At 36.6% G+C, this 18,700-nt stretch overlaps 1 protein-coding gene across 15 annotated transcripts in view; it reads right to left on the reverse strand.

Annotated features, from left to right (window-relative positions):
• Positions 1–18,700, reverse strand: part of MBNL3 (muscleblind like splicing regulator 3) — a 122,669-nt gene that overhangs the window by 40,268 nt on the left and 63,701 nt on the right. Inside the window, exon 1 of one of the 15 annotated variants that reach the window (XM_077988285.1) lies at positions 435–559. The exons of 12 other annotated variants lie outside the window; for them this stretch is intronic. Coding sequence is in view for 2 of the 3 variants with exons in the window: in XM_015128205.3 (XP_014983691.1) it covers positions 335–361 (27 nt within the window). In the remaining variant the exon portion in view is untranslated. Of the gene's footprint in view, positions 1–334; positions 560–18,700 lie in introns of those variants that run through there. 2 more of the 15 variants (XM_015128205.3, XM_077988284.1) reach the window with 2 other exon arrangements.

Below are 18,700 nucleotides of genomic sequence, written 5' to 3' on the forward strand. Positions count from 1 at the left end.
TTCTGGACACCTCATCCACTCACTTGCCACAACGATTTACAAGTCAGGACAAACAGGATACCGGCTGCTTGCCCCCTTTATTCCCCAGCTAGGGCTTCTGCTTAGGATCCTTTCTAGAGATGCTAGGTTTATCAAATAAATATGCAGGACTCCCAGGTAAATTTGAATTTCAGATAAACAGTGAATTTTTTTTTTTTTTTTTTTTTTTTTTTTTTTAGTATAAGTATGCCCCATACAATATGTTATCTGGCAGCCCTCTCCCGCTCTGTTCTTCTGCCTTGATGACTTGAGCTCAATAAAGGCAAATCCTTGAAAACCCATTTTACCTCTTTACCTTAAGATTCTTAGCAGCCCTCTCCATGGAATCAGCCCAGGCTCTCCCAGGCCTTCATTTGCCCAGAGTAAAGTAGAAGGCACTCTCAGCCCCAGCTTACCTGATCAGCTGCAAGGAAATTTAAGGAAGTTGACTGTTGGAGACAGCAATTTTTGATCCATAGCTCCTCCCACCAAAAGCTTCACACGGCTCGCTACCCTGGCAGCCACTCCACCTTCCCACCCACCGGTGGCGCAACAGTATATTTAAATACCCTCGATGTCCCCTGGAGCTCCCCCTTTAGGCTAGGATGAAGAGGGGGATGGTGTGTGACCAACACCTGCCTAACCCGTAACTCCGATTTTACAGAACAGATTTTTGAGTATATGAGGTGTTACATAAAGATGAGGCTTTTAAGTTTTTAAGGTTTTTATTTGTGTGTGCAGAGGTGAGGGGTGGTTAATCTTTTTTTTTTTTTCCCCTTCAGCCCTGTCTTTGGAATACTCAAATTCGAGTAAAAGTCAATCATTAAAGTGCAGGGAAATAACTGCTTAGCATCATGTTTCTAAACGCACACATAAGCGCTATAAAGGTACAGATTCACAGCATGCAGATGAATAGCCATTATTTGCATAGATATCTTTTTCAGTCAATACTTGATTACTTACATTAAAAGAGAGCGCAAAGTAGAGAGGTATGGCTAATTCTAATGAACCAAATAATATATTCAAGAAAAATGGCAATCCATAATAGCCTCACATTACAATCGTGAACATTTAAGCAATTGCCAGACACAGTCCTGAATTTATTTTTTCAGTAAGAATGCAGACTCTTTCATTGGAATGATCAAAGATTAAGAATTAGTAAGGTCAGAAGTAGTAAAATTGTACTGCTCTGGGGAAGTTTATATGTTTACGGATATATCATAGAAAGATCAAATAGTAAAGCTGGAAAGGCTCTTAGAGATCATTTAGTCCAGCATTTGCCAGAGTGTGTACCACAGACAACTAATACCAAGAGAGGAACCTCAAACGCTGGGTTCACTGGTCAATTAGGTATAAGAAATGTCACTTTATATTCCTCGCTTGTAGGCTGACAATACACAAGAGTATGATAAAGGCTCTCACATGTCCTAAAGTAAAGAAACCTGGTTACCTTTGTTAACCCAGCATTTCCCAACATTGTTTAACTCACAAACCATCCCCCCTTTTTTCAACATATTACCGTTAATATCTCTCTTTAGTACACCCTTAGGAAAATACTGATCTAATCCAACTTCCTCATTCTATAGGTAAAGAAACTAAAGCTTAAACCAAGTTGTATGGTGTTTTACGGGTCAAGTTAGTTTTCCTTCGTATTTTCATTTTGATTTCTCTCTTAAATAGAAAAATAGAGTGAACTCCCCAAAAATGGCTCTTCTGTTGAAATGCCATTTTTGCCCACCCCTGATCTCCCAAGAGCTAACAAGATGGATATTTTCCTATTACTTCAAAGTAACATCCCACAATCATCTTCCCAACACCCCTTTTCAAAGCTGTAAGTTTCGTCAGATCTTTCCAAATGGTTGCCGTGGCTTTCGTCTTTCATTTGAAGGCTTTAGTCAAGGAACTTCTGAAATAAGAACGTCAAGCATTCTCTGCCTAACTGGCTTTCCTACATTGTGACTTCTGCCCCTTGAAACCATGCTAATTATTTTAGGCTTTCCATGACTTAAGGGTCTCAAGTGAGTTTTCGCTGTCCTGAAACCTGGGAAGTCAGAAGGTATTGGGCAATCTCACCTCCAAATGGTTTTAGTTTTGCACCAACCTCAAACCTTGGGGTTTCCACTTGGCAAAATTAAATTTCCTGTCTCTAAGTAAAATGAAAAGTTTCAAAGAAGAATTTAATTTGCAAAAATATCTTACAAATTTATGAAGAGTATAAGGTGAGAAAGGCACTGATTATTGTTCAGATTTAAACAATTTATCTTTGCAGGGCTCAGTGTGCGGCTCAGAATAAATTAAATAATTATGTCTTTATAGCCAGCCACATATCTCGCCACTCAAACTTTATTTAAAGGGTAGATATAGCTATTGATTTACCTCCGCATTTTGAAATTAGCAGTACAAAGATGAAAATCAGTTCCTCTTTGTTAAACATGAATCTTCTTTCAGATAAAGAAATGTAAAACATGGTATCAGAATGATTGTTTGCAGGGTGAATTAGTCTGTGTGAAATTATGTTTCAATCCCCCAATGAGGCCAAATGTCTCCACTTTATAATAAGCATTTTCCTCACACTCCTACCCTACTACCAACCTAACACCAAAAATGGAATTTCCACGCAGAAAGTTTTTACTTGGTGACATGGACTGCCATTAAAATACTTTTGAGGCATGGACTAAGTTTATATTTTGTTAGGGAAAGTATACATTTCATCACCAAAAGTTCTACTGAAACCTTTGTGCCAAGTTGTTATTAAAATTGTAGGAAAGTAGGCAACTGTTGGTGAGAATGTAAATTAGCACAGCCACTGGAAAAAAAAAACAAACAAACAAACAAACAAAAAAAAACAGTATGGAGGTTCTCAAAAAAACTAAAAATAGAACTATGATATGATCCAGCAATCCCACTGCTGGGTATCTGTCCTAAAGAAAGGAAAACAGTATTTCAAAGAGATGCACCCCTGTGTTTATTACAGTATTATTCACAATGACCCAGATATGGAATCAATTTAAGTTTCCATCAACGGAAGAATGGATAAAGAACATGTGGTACATATACACAATTGAATATTATTGAACCATAAAGAAGAACAAAATCCTGTCATTTGCAACAGCATGATTGGAACTGGAGAACATTATGTTAAGTGAAATACGCCAGGCACAGAAAGATCAATACTGCTCATATGCGAGAGAAAAAAACAAAACAAAAACCCACTGAACCCATAGAGACAGAGAGTGGAATGATCTCGTTGCCAGAGGCTAGAAAGGGTAGTTAGCAAGGGCTTATAAGGAGGGGATGGTTAATGGGTAAAAAATACAGTTAGATAGAAGGAATAAGGTCTAGTATTCAGTAGCACAATAGGGTGACTACAGTTAATAACAATTTATTGTATATTTTAAAATAACTAAAAGAGTAGGATTGGAATGTTCCTAACACAAAGAAATGATAAAGGTTTGAGGTGATAGATATCCCAATTACCCTGATTTGATCATTACGCATTGTATGCCTGTATCAAAATATCACATGTATCCCACAAATATGCACAACTATTATGTTCCCATAATAATTACTAATTAAAAATAAAACACAATTGTATGAGGTTTAGAGTATCAGGCATATGCCCAGGGAAAATTCCAAACTCTAAATGTATCATGTATTTAAGTGGCATTTTTAGCCAAATGATTCTTTTAAAAAGTATCTGAAAATTAGGCCAACTTACTGTTTATTTTTGTTCTACAGACACGAAAACAAGGTATTGATACAAATGCTTTCTCTTCTAAAAATAAAGATCTATTCTGCCTGGCATGAATATCTACCAAGTATGTTAAGTTTCATCCAAAATGTAACTTTCATTTGGGATGAAATGTTTCAGATATGTGAACACAATTGACAAAGCTCTAAAGAAACTGCTGAGATTATTTTTCTTTTTCTTTCTCTCTCTCTCTTTCATATATGTGTGTGTCTTAAAATGTTCCTCTCACAAATTTAGTAAATACTGCAACCTTAATTAAGCTCACCTTCTGCTTCCAGTGAGCAGTTAATATTTAATGATGATGAAACTGTTCCCAGTATTTAAAGAACTAAACAAGGCCCTCCACAAACAATGTAACTAGAAATGGGGTTAAAGAAAATAGTGATAAAGGGAGGCTTTTTGCTTTAAAATAAATCAATGCCTCAACCATAAATGTCTCATGGTCTTACAGAGAAGAAGTTGAAATATGACCACTACCAAAGGATGCATATCTCCACACCCAAAACAAGAAAAAAATAAAGCAAAGAACAGAGAGTTAATTAGTTAGCTTCAAAATCTATGAACTGTACTCCCTTAGTCAATTTAAACAGCTGGAATAAGACTTATTAAAAGAGTAGTACACGTCTAAGGATGTAGTGTTCATTAAAAATGTGCATCCTTTATATTAAGCACAAAAAGATTTCTGGGGTCATTCAGGCCATGGTGATATTCTAGTCAGTGCCTTTTAATTAGCAGAATCCTTATTTTGGCAAGGAAAAATAAATAAAATAAATCTACTCTAGCTCCATTGTGCTTTCCCTCAAAATCAAGATAAAATTAGAAAACTTCAGAAAACATGTCTTTCTGAAAAAAAAAGTCAGTTTATGTCTGTTATATAAGGTAAATCAAATTCCATTCTCAAAGATTTTGACAAAGTGGATAGAACGAAAGAAACTACGTAGTGTAAAACATCAGTGCGCTAATCTTTTACACTCATCTTTCTACTAAAGATAACTAGTCTATTAATTTGGTTTTACATTGTTTCATGTTTTGCATTGACTTGGTATACTAGACTCTTGCATATAAGGTCAAGTGACCCTTTTGATGTTAACTAATTCAGATCACTTATGAATAAGCTGCAGATATTTGTATATACAGCTTTAGCTCATGTTACTTGGCATGAGACAATTGTTGATACACATTTAGACACCAGGTTGAGGCCCCTGTAAAATTATATTTTCTATTAATATCATGAAAGTAGTCATAAAACATAAACTAATTTTAAAAACAAAACTAGTCATAAAAAACCAAAACTAATTGGAGAGATTTTTAGAATACTGTAAACTGGTTTCAATTTTTTCACACCATGTCTACCTGAATATTAATGGCTAACTTTATTGTGGATTTACCACATGCCAGGCATTGTTCAAAGTACTTTATATGCATTATCTCATTTAATCTTCGCAATTGAGGAAACAGGGGCACTGAGAAGTGAAAAAGCATGCTCAAGCTGACATAATTAATAAGCAGCAGAGCTGGGATTTGAACCTGTGTGCTCTGTGTCCAGCGCTCATACTCAATCAGGATACTTTGCTTCATAATACTGTGATAGTTCTAAATAGAGGAATGAGCTGGTTCAAATATTTGTATAAATATACAAATATTTATACCACCACTTACCCTCTAAGATTATAACAAAGACTGCATATCAACTGGCTGTTAGGTATGTCCAGACACTAGTTACTAGCCCAAATTTATGGCAAATTTATTTTGTTCAAAACCCAGGGATCTTGAATGACTTCAGAATGAATAAGACAAGGCAACTGAAGTGCGTGTGTGTGGTTTTTTTTTGTTTTGTTTTTTGTTTTTTAGATAGGGTCTCACTCTGTTGCCCAGGCTGGAGTGTAGTGGCACCATCACAGCTCATTGTAACCTCAACTTCCCCAGGCTGAGGTAATCCTCCCACCTCAGTGTCCCGAGTAGCTGGGACTACAGGTACACACCACCATGCCCAGGTAATTTTTGTATTTTTTATAATGACGGGGTTTACCCGTGTTGGTCTAGAACTCCTGGGCTCAAGCAATCCACCTGCCTCAGCCTCCCAAAGTGCTAGGGATTATAGGCGAGGGCCACTGCACCTGGCCCTAGGTAACCAAATGTTAGAAATAGCCTTCCATAATTCCTGAAGCAGAACAATTAGCATAAACATGTTATCTGTTAACACAGCTTTTTAGTAAATGTTTGCACAGTAGCATTTTGCTAGTTGGTTTGGGAGAAGCAATGTCCAATTATCAGGAGTTGGGTCATGAGGGCTTAAGCATAAACGGCCGTGACTTGACAGAAGTAACAGTCTAGCAATATCCCATGGAGATTGAGAACCGATGGAAGTAGGTCTCAATGAAAGAGGTGGTCTGTGAACTTCATGACTATCATCACCACCCTAAGAGAAGAATCTTTTAAAAACACCATAGTGCCATTCAGAAGCAAGTTTACTCAGATGACAAGTGAGTGCTGTAGGTTTGACACTATCACAAAGCAGAGAAAGTCTCCAAATGATGAGAAAAGATCAACCTTAACACAAAATGGTACAAAGTGTTCTTCTGAAGCATTTCATTCCCCTAAGGACAAAGGCAAATGAGAACGCACATGAACTGCACACACCATTTCACAAAAGACTACCCCACCGAAAGCTCAGTTTCAGAGGTTTTAGTTAAATGACTGTAAAGTAGATATATTTTGAGATACTGCAAAGTGGAGGTGACGATCTGCGGGCCTAGGCACTAGGGTTTGACTTTTTCAGTGCTTCAAATGTACAAGTTTTTTTCTTTCTTTTCTTTTCTTTATTGGCAATTTATTTTTGGTTAAGCAAATATTATTCACAAAATAAAACTAAAGGGTTTCAAACACAAATTAATATGTGGCTGCATCATGTAAACATGCCAATAAGATAAACATATCAATTCTATTCTGTGATTTATCATTTAGGTTTCTCCACAGCTTTTTAAAATGAAGGGTTATAGACATTTTGATGATGACAGTAGATAATCTGCCTGTTATATAAAAAGTGAGCTGGGTGCAGTGGCTCACGCCTGTAATCCTAGCACTTTGGGAGGCTGAGGTGGAGGATTGCTTGAGCACAGGAGTTCGAGACCAGCCTGGGCAACATGGTGAGGTTCCATCTCTACTAAAAACAAATATACACACACACACAAATTAGCTGGGTGTGGTGGCACATGCCTGCTGTCCTAGCTACTCGGGAGGCTGCGGTGAGAGGATCACCTGAGCCCAGGAGGTTGAGGCTGCAGTGAGTCATTGTTACCAGGTATCCTTGTTCTTAGAGCTTCCAAGATAGTGGTGGGCCACTTCCAAGATGGTGGCAAGCCTCTTGTTCTCTGACCTGGGGTTCTTGGCCTCATGGATTCCAAGGAATGGAATCTTGGGCCATGTGGTGAGTATTATAGCTCTAATAGAAGCCGTGGATCATGGAAGAGAACCTCGAAACCCAGCGACTAGTTCAGCTTGATTAGGACGAACCTGGGCACTTAGCCATGCAGGAACAATGGCAAGCCTTTAGCCCGACTGGGAGCGGCAATGGGTGCCTCGCTGGACCAGGAGTGCAGCGGACACCCTGCTGGATCTGGAGGGGTGGAAGTCAGCGTTGGCTCTGCTGCGGCGGGAGAAGAGTGTGCAGTACCAAGATTTATTAGAGTGAAAACAGAGCTCCCATAAAATAGGAGGGGACCCAAAGGGGGTTGCTGTTGCCAGCTGGAATGCCTGGGTTTATATCCCGATCATTGTCCCTCCCCCTGTGCTCTCAGGCGATAGATGATTGGCTATTTCTTTACCTCCTGTTTTTGCCTAATTAGCATTTTAGTGAGCTCTCTTTACTACCTGATTGATCAGGTGTGAGCTAAGTTGCAAGCCCCCTGTTTAAAGGTGGATGCGGTCACCTTCCCAGCTAGGCTTAAGGATTCTTAGTTGGCCTAGGAAATCCAGCTAGTCCTGTCTCTCACCATGATCTTGCCACTGCACTCCAGCCTGGGCAACAGAGTGAGACCCTGTCTCAGAAAAAAAAAAAAAAAAAAAAAAAGTGACTAGACAACTGAGGATACAGAATCCAAAAGTATACTAATACTTCTAAAGACAATATAATAGGGAAAATAATAACAACAACAAATAAATCCACTGTTATGTGAATTAACTGTTTTGGAAGCAGGTCACAGGCTGTTCATACTCTGTCCTCTAATGTATTTGTTCCCAAGAAGAAATGAATTTAAGTTTTAACAGGAATACAGGATTTTATTAGAAAGAGTACTAAGCTGAGATTCAAGTGGCCTTAATTCTAATTACTTTTAGATCATCAGTAAATTATTTTCCAATTGTGCTAGCTTCTCTAGAAATAATTCCTGCCCCTACATACTTTCTAGGTGCTTTGAAAGAATAAAGGAACAAAGTAAAATTTAGTATGTTTTGGAAGTAAAATCAGTACAAAATGTAAAAAATATATTTTTCTTTATTAGTTCTTTACAACAGAACTAAAATATTTCCCGAGAATTAAGTATAATAACTTTGACAGATTATAACTACTTTAAATCATTTTACTTCCCTAAAAGAGGTAATATATTATCATAGAGTAATTACCAATTATATGAGTAATATAAATTACTATGTGCCTAGGGAGGGAATTTGTATATGTATAATGTTTAGGAAACTGAGGACACTTCTCTTATTAGAAATGGATATTACTGTCAAACAGTTGCTGTTCCCACAACTTAGTAGTATTCTAGGTGGAAAGGCAGAGGATAAAGAAGCATATCCAAGTTTTAATTTCATCCTCGTAAATAACTAAAAGGAGAAAAGAATTATTGCTCCTTTTCAAATGGTAATAAGCCAGTGCCTACTTAGGAGACTAGTTTATCTAGTCAAGAGACACTCTTTTACCATCACAAGCTTCTTTAAGATTTAGCATAACGAACATCCACTTTAAAATCATAATGAATAAAACATTCAAAGTCATTTGTATTATATAAAAAAGCATGGAGCATCACACTCTAGTTGGTACTATTTTTATTCTAATTTGGCCATGGGTACTGTTATATTTTACTTATAACATATATTAAAATGATAACAAGAAACCAGGCAAGTCATTTTTTCCTGGTAAGTTAGAAAGACAAAGTCAAATAAGAGACTATAAAAGATGTTAATGGTGCTTAAAATATTTTTAAACAATTATAGCGAAGTGATTTTAAATATCATTTAAATAAATTGGTAAAATAATAAAATCGAATCTCGTTAGAAAACTGTTTATAGATGTTTGAGCCAATTTTTCATTTTTCTGATTTTTCATTTTAATAGGCTAACCTTATGGAAGTGAAGATTGACTCATATAAATGTGAAATGTCTGAATATACTGTGTGTGTGTGTGTGTGTGTGTGTGTATACATACACACACCCTTTTGTTCTCACAGTTGCTACATATGAAAATTTGAAGGTCCACATGTGGCAGCTAGCAACACCTACAATACACGTTTTGGGGTACAAAAAAGTCACTAATCCTTTCAAAGGGTTATAATAGGCAGATAATTAAAATAACTTCATTTCTTTTGGGTTCCACACATTTAGACATCAGCATGATTCTTGCCCAATTACCTGTTATATAATATTCCATAAGTTTCTCTATGTTCCACAAAGACAGGGTTCTATGATCAAAGGATTTAGAGAAATTCTTGGGTTAAACAGAACTAAACTGCACTAACACACAGTTAACAGAACTAAACTGTCTTTCATGCAATACCTCTCAGAGCCTTTTATCAGCTAAAAAGCATTGTGATGCTCCTTGGAGGGAAAATATAATAGGTCTCCGAAAGAAACATTAGTTTTCCAGAATAGACATCATTTCCCTTCCAACAGATCTGAATATATATCAAGAAAGGGCCGTTTGAACAAGTGGTGAGGAAGGAAGAGGCATTGGAGGAACAAGACAGAGTCCTGAGAATTATGAAGCTTTGAAACATCATCCTTAATTGACACCCTGCTAAACCAATTATCGTTTTCTCTAAACTAATGGTTCCCAATTTGCCAGAATTACCAGGACAGTTTCTTGAAACAGAAAGTGTCAGGCCTCCCCACAGAGTCTCTGATTCAGTAGGTGTGGGTGAGGTGAGAATTTACATTTCTAAATGCATCCAGGTGAAGTTGATGTTGCTAGTCCATCTGCCATACTTTTGAGAACCCCTGCTCTAAGGGAATATTGTCCTATCTGACAATGGATTTAGTTATTTGCTAAGCATTTTCTTATGTTACTGATAATTCAGTTTCCAAAAGGTCATACTGAAGGAATCTGGACACCTTAATTCTACATCTCTGACATCAGTAATTATGTTAGCAGCCACGTAAAAGAAGGCCGGTCTAGGTCATGAAGAAGGATTGGCCTTCTCAAAATCTATTCTACTACTCCTGGGAAACACATTCATTTTCTGTTTACAAAGTAGGGCTACTAGTTATGATGGTAAGTATGTATATGAGAGCTCTGTGTTGTATGTTGCTTACATTTGCTGTATAAACATTTCCAGAGTGTTTTCTAAATGTTTGCTATGTACTCAAATTTGAACGAATAAAGGATTCTTTAAAAACTGCCCCTCAGCTCTCCAATAAACTCACACCTTTACTCACTATAGAAATCCCAATCATTTGAGAACATTACCCCTTCTCCTCACCCCTAAAAAAAAGATACCTAGAAAAAAGACAAGCTAAAAGGAGGAAAATACTTTCCACATCGATTAGGCAAACAATGTAATGCTGACCACAGCATTTCAGCACAGACGATCAAAAGCTTAAGTATCAATAGATTACTAAACTTCAAAACAAGCACTGAATACAAGTTCATCAATTGCACCCTGCAGCGAGGAAGTAAGGAAAAAACACATCTCATACAACCCTTTCTACTTTTTTCCTAATGAAAAAAAAGTGAACATCTAAGGAGTGTCAAGTATTTGTTATTTATTCCTTTCTGTTTTACAAGTAGCCCCAGCTGCATTTGGTTTACTTCTGAGTATCACTGGAAGCCCATTTTAAACTGAGGCCCCCAGTTAACCATACTGGAATTCCTGGAATACATTAACATGTCCAAATGAAAATCACTCAGATAGCCTTATAAGCTGCAAATAAGAAATGCAGAAATGGAAATAGCCCCTTCTCTTGTTGACTTGCTCTCTTACTACTTAGACAATTACATTCTTCCCAAAAGGCTCGAAATGACCTTCAAGAAAGATATTTTTGCAGTAAGATTATTACAGTAACTGTAAAGACTGATATAATGGGGAAGGTGGAACAATGGAGATAATTGTATCAAAAACTTCAAAATTCTAGACTAAGGTTAATTGCTGCAGCTAAAACTTCAAAATTCTAGACTAAGTTTAATTGCTGCAGCTGGGCCCAAAACATAGCTGTGAGCTTTCTGGCAACCACAGTAAATAGGAAAATGTACTGAATTGCATTTGCTCCTATAGTCTGATAAAAGAAGGCATACTGTTTAATACCTCTCCTGCATAAAAGTAAAAACTTGTGCTAGATACTGTGGAAGAAATGAAAAAGATTATGCCATGGAAACTGCCCACAAGGAGTTTACAAATCTTCTCTCTCCCATAACTACAGAGGCATGAGTAGTTGTGCTGGCGGGGGACCTAGGACTTGACGCCTGCTTGGAGGTTGTGAACAGTAGGGAGATCAAAGGTAACTAGTGGTGCATGTTTAGTGGTGCTGTTGAAAATGAGGAAGAGCAAGTTCCATGGGGAGAATGAGACTTCTCTGGGCCATAATTAATCACAGCTATTCATTTTTGCTTCAACGAAAGCAGAGGAGTTTATAATGAAAAATATGTGATAAAAATGGCACAAATAATTCTCTCTTGGGGGTGGAGGAATCCTACTCTCTTATATTACCCTCTTTTCATGAGTATGTTACTCTATTCATTACACTTTCCTTATGTTTTTGTTACAAATACATTATTATTGGAGCTGAAGTATTTCAGAATGAAAAGCCTTTCTCAATGGGTGTCTCCTAATTGCTTTCTTTCTTCACTCACTCCTTCCCTCCTTTCCTCCTTCCTTCTTTCTCTGACTTGGAAGCAATGCCACTTTTTAAAGGTATTTCTTTAGTGGGACAATAGGAAAATTTGGGGAGAAATAAGTGAAACATGTTTAAATGTTTTATCATTTCAAAGATGAGTAAATGTCACATGCCACTAAAGTGAGGCCTCAAGAATTTGGAAAAAGGGGGAGACAGTCTTGGTTCTGTTTTATCTGTCAGTTGCCTATTAAAATATGCAAGTCACAATTATGGAAATCATTGCCAAATGTTGACACCAGCTGAATGCTGCTAAATATTTAAAAATTATTTTAAGGTTTTTTGTTGTTGTTGAAACACTTTTCTCAAATGTTCCAGACACCTTCCCTGTTTTTGAAAGCAGAGTCAGTTGTCCAAACCTAAATCGTATCTTGGTTACTAAGGATTGCACTAAGACCTAAGGATCGCCTGTTCAGAAAACCAGCAATCACTATCCAGGAATGGAGATGAACATGGAGAAAGTCTAAGAGACTGGGCTGACTATACAAACTCCAAGATACAGTACATGAGCCTAGAGATCCTTTCTTAAACTTCCATGTTGAAATTACTTTCTTATTATTTCTCCCATTTCTTTTAAAAGCATATTGCTTGGACTAAATTACAGTTACTGTGGGTTTTTTTAAGTGTTAATTCATGGGCTCTATTATAATATTTCTTTGTCTTTCTATGTTCAAACTTTTTGGACTTTGAAAATGTCATTGTGTATTTAGAACAATAGTTCTTTAATAAACTTTAAATATATATATTTTTGAACTAGGCAGTCACCTTTTTCACAAAATTGCTTTTTGAAGATTATGAGCTCATACTTGATTCAGAATCACCTTATTAGCACTCATTATGCTTCCAAGAATACCTTGATTTGCAAGCTACCCATCTGCTGTAAAATTCAACCTCAAACATTTTAAGACAAAAAATGCTAGACTACTACTGCATAATCACACTGATTATTTTAAAAATAACACTCAACAATGGCCACTAAGTAATTTTGTTTTTAAATCCGTATATGAGGTAAAAGCACGCAAAATGTAACAGTTGGGGAGTATCCAACAGCATTTAGCCAAATATCATTTCTATAATGCTAAGGGATGGAATTAGATTTGCAAATATCAGCAATCTGTAGGCCATCAAATCTAGGTTAAAATCTGGTTGAGTGAGGAAAGTTGGCACATGGGGGTATACAATTTTCATCTATATTTGAGTAAAAACTGAACTGGGAGTGAAATTACAGCTGTAGATGAAGAGATCTCTGTGTACCTCTCAGTTGAGCCCATATTTATTCTCCCTCTCTCAAAGTGTTTCAACAATCTCATGTTTCATTCAACAAATATTTTTCCAAGTCCTCACATGTACTAGGCACAAAAGATATGATGGTGGACAAGATAGCATCTAATGCAAAACAAAACAAAAAGTATGGCAGACTTTCACTGCAACTTCAAAGAAATCTGATGTTAAGATGAGCACAAGGTCAGTAGGCTGGAGGAAAATAGCCACTCCTTTCTACTTAACCATGTGGGATTCATCTGAATCTCAATTCCATCACTAGTTTTTCCTTCCCACCATGACCACCTAATTCAAAACCTTAATATTTCATACCTTCGACACTTCAACAGCTTTCTAAGAGGTACTTCCTCTTGTCAGTCTTTTTTTTCTATCTTTTTTTTTTTTTTTGCACAAGCTGATGGTGTCATTTCTCATGCTTCAGCCATTCTGACTTAACATTCGACTCCCCAAACATATCACAGTTTCCCCCTTCTATCTTTGCTCAGGTTATTCCCTCTGCCTGGAATACCTTCCTATTCCTTCTTCAAAGAACACCTCAAACAGTGTCTCTCCCATGACTGCATCTTCAGCCACCACTGCTGGATATAATCCCAGTCCCTACCTGTGCCCTTGGACTGTTTTAGCTGTTAGTTTGTATCTGGCTTACGGCATATAACACAAGCAACCTCTTACTAAAAGGTCAGGCAAGAACCACGTCTTTCCTAACTTTGTATTCTCCACATTACTGAGCCCAGTGCCTAACAAGTAAGAGATTGCAATAAATGTTTGTTGAATGAATCATTTCTTTGGGGAATTGAATGTACATACAATTCTTAATGGATTTAACAGGACTTTCAGAATTAAATAACCCCTGACATTTATAAAAATCCTTCTAGGAAACCACAACCAAATAGTCTTATAAATTCAGTGCTGCTGCTTGCTCTGAAATGAAGAGAAACAGAGGTAGTAGGATTCCCATGACTTGCTCAAGGCTGCATAAGGAGCCCTTGTTAGAACTGTTATGTGTGACAAAGCAGCATTTTCAGTGTTTATGCTACTTGCTGATAGAACGTTTCATTTCAGATATTTTCAGTGGTTACATCTAGAGTTCACCCAAGAAAAAGGCATTTTCCAAAACTACTTATCAGGCTCCTTTGAAAAATGAGACAATATTCCAAAGTCAAATTCTTCCTACAGTGGGGTACTGGGAGATTAAGGATGGCTATGGTTTTAAAAACTTTTTAGTAACACTGAAGTTAAGACTGAATTTGTTTCTATATAGAACACTTTTTTTGGTTAGTAAAAAAAGTAAAATAATCAGGAAACTGCAGAAACTCTAGAAATTACATTTTTGTAAAAGCTGGAAAAAATTAAGTTTGTTAAGTGGAACGACTCCTAGGATAGGTATTTGTGAAATATTTAAAACAAGAACACAGAGTACATGGAGCTATTAAAAATCCTCAAATTATTACTTCAGTTTTATTATCTTTCACAAATAGGTGGATGAACAAAGATATTAAGACAGTGTGACAATGTGGTCTTAAAACAATGTGGTTTTTTAAAAATGAGACCTCTAAAAAGTATTTGGAGCTAAGAGATTATTGATACTACAGTGTCATCTACTCACTGTATTTAGACGCATATAAAAGATGGTTAAAGAGTTTAAAGTCACAGAAAAAGGTTTTCTGTTTGCATTTTTGCATGCTAAGACAGAAATTAGAACATTACTACCATTCAGTTAGTTAGCTAACAAATCATGGCTGATACATAGGACATGTCTTGGTTTTTGTCATATTTAATGGAATTAAAGGGAATTTGTCATCTGTAATACATTTATATTACTGTGGACTTTACATTTTCAAATTTTTGTACAGTTTTCAATGTGGAAACTGCCTTCACTGTCCACTATCTACTCATAAGAATATAGATAGAAGCAAAGCCTAATTTATTTTCTACCAATTTCCAGTGGGTTAAAAAAAAATTTGAGCTTCAACAGAAAAAAAACTTATTTATGATAGACAAAAATCCAATTTAAAGCATACATTTAAATGCCTATGACCGAGTTATGGCTGCAAAACTGTTTCTAACAGATAGATTCTATAGCCATATCTACTTAACTAAATAACAGATTAGACATGACATTAAGCAATTTTACATAAACTCATCATAAACAAGATACTGAAAAGTGATTTACTCTATCTCTAGATACAACATGGTTCAATCCAAATACTGGAGATCATTTAGAAAATAAAAGGATGAAAAACAAATGGAATTGTTTACTGACTTCAAAGAAAACAGTATCAAGAAAGATGGCAAAAAATGTGAGACAAACTTGTAATGACATCTAGCAGTAAAACTTGACCCTGGGGTGAGAATTGAAGGCACAGAAATAAAAACATTGAAAACCCAAGCAAGACTGCAAATCTGGATTAGACATCAAAAATTTTTTAAAAACCATAAATTTAAGAAACTGAAGACCAATTATGCAGCAGAATAAACACTGAAGAAAAAAAAAGAGTATTTAGAGAAAATAGCAGACAGCTCAGATTCCTCTGGAATATATAACCCCATAAGTCAGGGACCAAGTGACACACTGAGATAGAGGAAAACAAGGGTCACCCCAAAGATGGTACATGCAGAAAGGTCATCTGCAAGGGCAAAAAGAACAGTAAGTAAACAATGTTCTATGAATAATGTCATGTTCCTAGAAGAACTAATTGCTATTTCCAGATGCACAGAAGTACCTTGTATACACATTTCAAAAAAATCTGATATGGCGAAAAAGACTTCATTTCAGCTATGCTACATGAAGAGATTATTTACTAACCAAGTAGGATCAGATGTATATTACCCTAACATCTAAGAGTTTCTTCTAGACAAAATAGTTGACATAAAATAGTTTTCAAATTTCAAATTTCCAAATCTCTCCTACTTAATGGAGCTCCCGTAGCAAAGGGTCAGTATTAATGGTATCATCAAATAGTGGTTGGGGAATACATGCCTGGCCCTAGCCCAAGTCTTTTCTCACCAGATGCCCAATTACAACTTGGCCAGGAAGAAATGATTTTGAGCTATGATCCCATAAAACAACACTTTAAATAAGTTGGATTAGATTCTAAATTACTGTACAAAATACTTGACCCATAATAAGGCTGAATTGCTACTGCAGTATTTCAGCTGATCTATGACAGGTTTCTTCCTAGTTGGCCAGGGCATCGTACTAATGAGAATATAACAGAATCAGACATCAGTGAGTTTTATGCAGTGAAGATGTGATACGCAGGCACAGTTATAATCCCCAGTTCTGGTCAGCAAACTCAACAATGCAGTGTTTGGGGAGAAGGATGGACAAGGGAGCAGAGACAGCTCAGTGTTCTGATGTTTCTCAATTAAGCAAAATTTAGTACCACAGAGTTAGGTAACTTTGTCTAAAAATTCTTCTCTTCTGCCCTGTTTTCAAAACAAGTTATCCAAGTAATTGTCCATGAACTAAATATGGAGGTTAATAAAGTCTTAATCTAAATTATCATGAATCAGAAACAATAAAAGAGGGAGGGATTAGCAAAGGAAAAGTTGGCTCTCCACCCCTCACTTTTAAGTGCAAAAAGTAAAGGAGAGCCACAAAACTTCACAGACAGTCCCAATGCAATGTGGAGCAGCATGACTGTGATAAGAGCTGGATGCTTTTGGTTTACTAAAGCAATAGACTAATTGATGTTTTCTCCATTTCCTTCTCCTCCATAGGAAAGAAGACCGAATAATGATTGGAAGAACGCTGGAGTCATCAAGCTCTTTTGATAATTGCATATGTGAACTAGGTCAAGTAACTCTCCCCCAACGGATCGCCAGTTTACCCAACTGTAAATGGCAACAATTTTGAACTGAACGTTCTTCCTTCTACAGCCAAAATTATTCATTTGCTAGGTTTGTGAAGTGCTTTTATATGTATGAGTGCTTTCTTAACTATTAAGTTATCTGAGTCATCAAGCTTTTGTCGGGGGCGGGCAATCTCATGATCAGTCATGACATGGATTTTAGAGTTTTCTCATCCCCATACTCAAAGTTTTTTTAAAAAAATAAAAATGAAAAGAAACAATACCCGACAATATTTCTGAGCCTCAAAGGACAGACTAAAAAAGCTAACTTTTAAAATACTTCCTTTTGAAATAATTTTGAACTTACAAAAAAATCGCAAAAATGATACCTGGAGTCCCTGTATACCCTTCACCCAGAATTCCCCTACTGTTAAAAACTTACATAACCATAACACAATTACCAAAACAAGGAAATTAACACTGGTACAAGACTCTTAACAAGAGACCTTATTTGAATGTCACCAATTTTCTTCCTAATATTCTTCTGTTCTAGGATCCAATCCAGGTTCCCACATGGCATGTATTCCTCCCTTCTCCTTAGTCTCCTCCAATCTATGACACTTTCTCAGTCTTTCCTTGTCTTTCATGACCATGACACTTTGGATGAGTACTGGTCATTTATTCTGTAAAATGCCTCTCACTTTGTGTTTGTTGAATGTTTTCTCATGATTAGATGGAAACCATGTCTTTTTGGCAGGAATATCACAGAAATGATGTGTATTCTATCTGAGGGTATGTGATATTGCTATATCTTATCACTCATTATGTTAACCTTAAACACCTGGTTAAAGTGGCATCTGCTGGGTTTCTCCACTGTAAAGTGACTATTTTCCCTTTATTTATTTATTTTAGAAACAGGGTCTTGCTGTGTTGCCCAGGCTGGAGTGCAGTGGCACAATCACTGCTGACTGCAGCCTCAATCTCCCAGGCTCAAGCAATCCTCTGCTTCAGCCTCCTGAGTACCTGGGACTACAGGCATGCACCATTATGCCCAGTTAATTTTTTAAAAAATGTTTTGTATAGACAGGGTCTCGCTATATTGCCCAGGCTGGTCTCAAACTCCTGGCCTCAAGAGATCCTCCCACCTTGGCCTCCCAAAGTGATGGGATTAAAGGCATGAGCCAGTCACCATGCCTGGTCTATTTTTCACTTTTAATTGATAAATATCCTGGGAGAAATACTTTGGGACAATGCAAATATCCTGTTTCTCCTCCAACTTTTACCCACTGATTTCAGCATGTATCAGTGGATCTTGCCTGCAACCACTATTACCATGGCATTTGCCTACTAGTGATTTTGTGTTTCCTTCATTTGTTCTCCATTTATTAATTGGAATTCTTCTGTAAGGAGGAGTTGTCCCTTCTCCCCACCTTATCCATTTATTTATTTATTTATTTATTTATTTATTTTATTTATTTATTTTTTTTTTTTGTAAACTATGGACTCATGGGCATCTATTTTATTCTATGGGCTATAATTCTATACTATCATCATTTAGTTTCTTGCTCAAGTTATTCCAACTTCAGTCATTGGGAGCTCCTTCAGATTGGCTACTGTGCTCTCTTTCGTGCCCCCACCCTTTTTCTAGCACTTTCTTATATTCTTACACCAAAAGACATTACAGCCTCATCTTGTATTTTCCCTGCTTCTGTCCAGAATCAGCCATTATTCCAAAGATCCCTAGTTCCGTTAT

The sequence above is a fragment of the Macaca mulatta genome, chromosome X (genome assembly GCF_049350105.2).
Source record: "Macaca mulatta isolate MMU2019108-1 chromosome X, T2T-MMU8v2.0, whole genome shotgun sequence".
Taxonomy (NCBI): Eukaryota; Metazoa; Chordata; class Mammalia; order Primates; family Cercopithecidae; genus Macaca; species Macaca mulatta.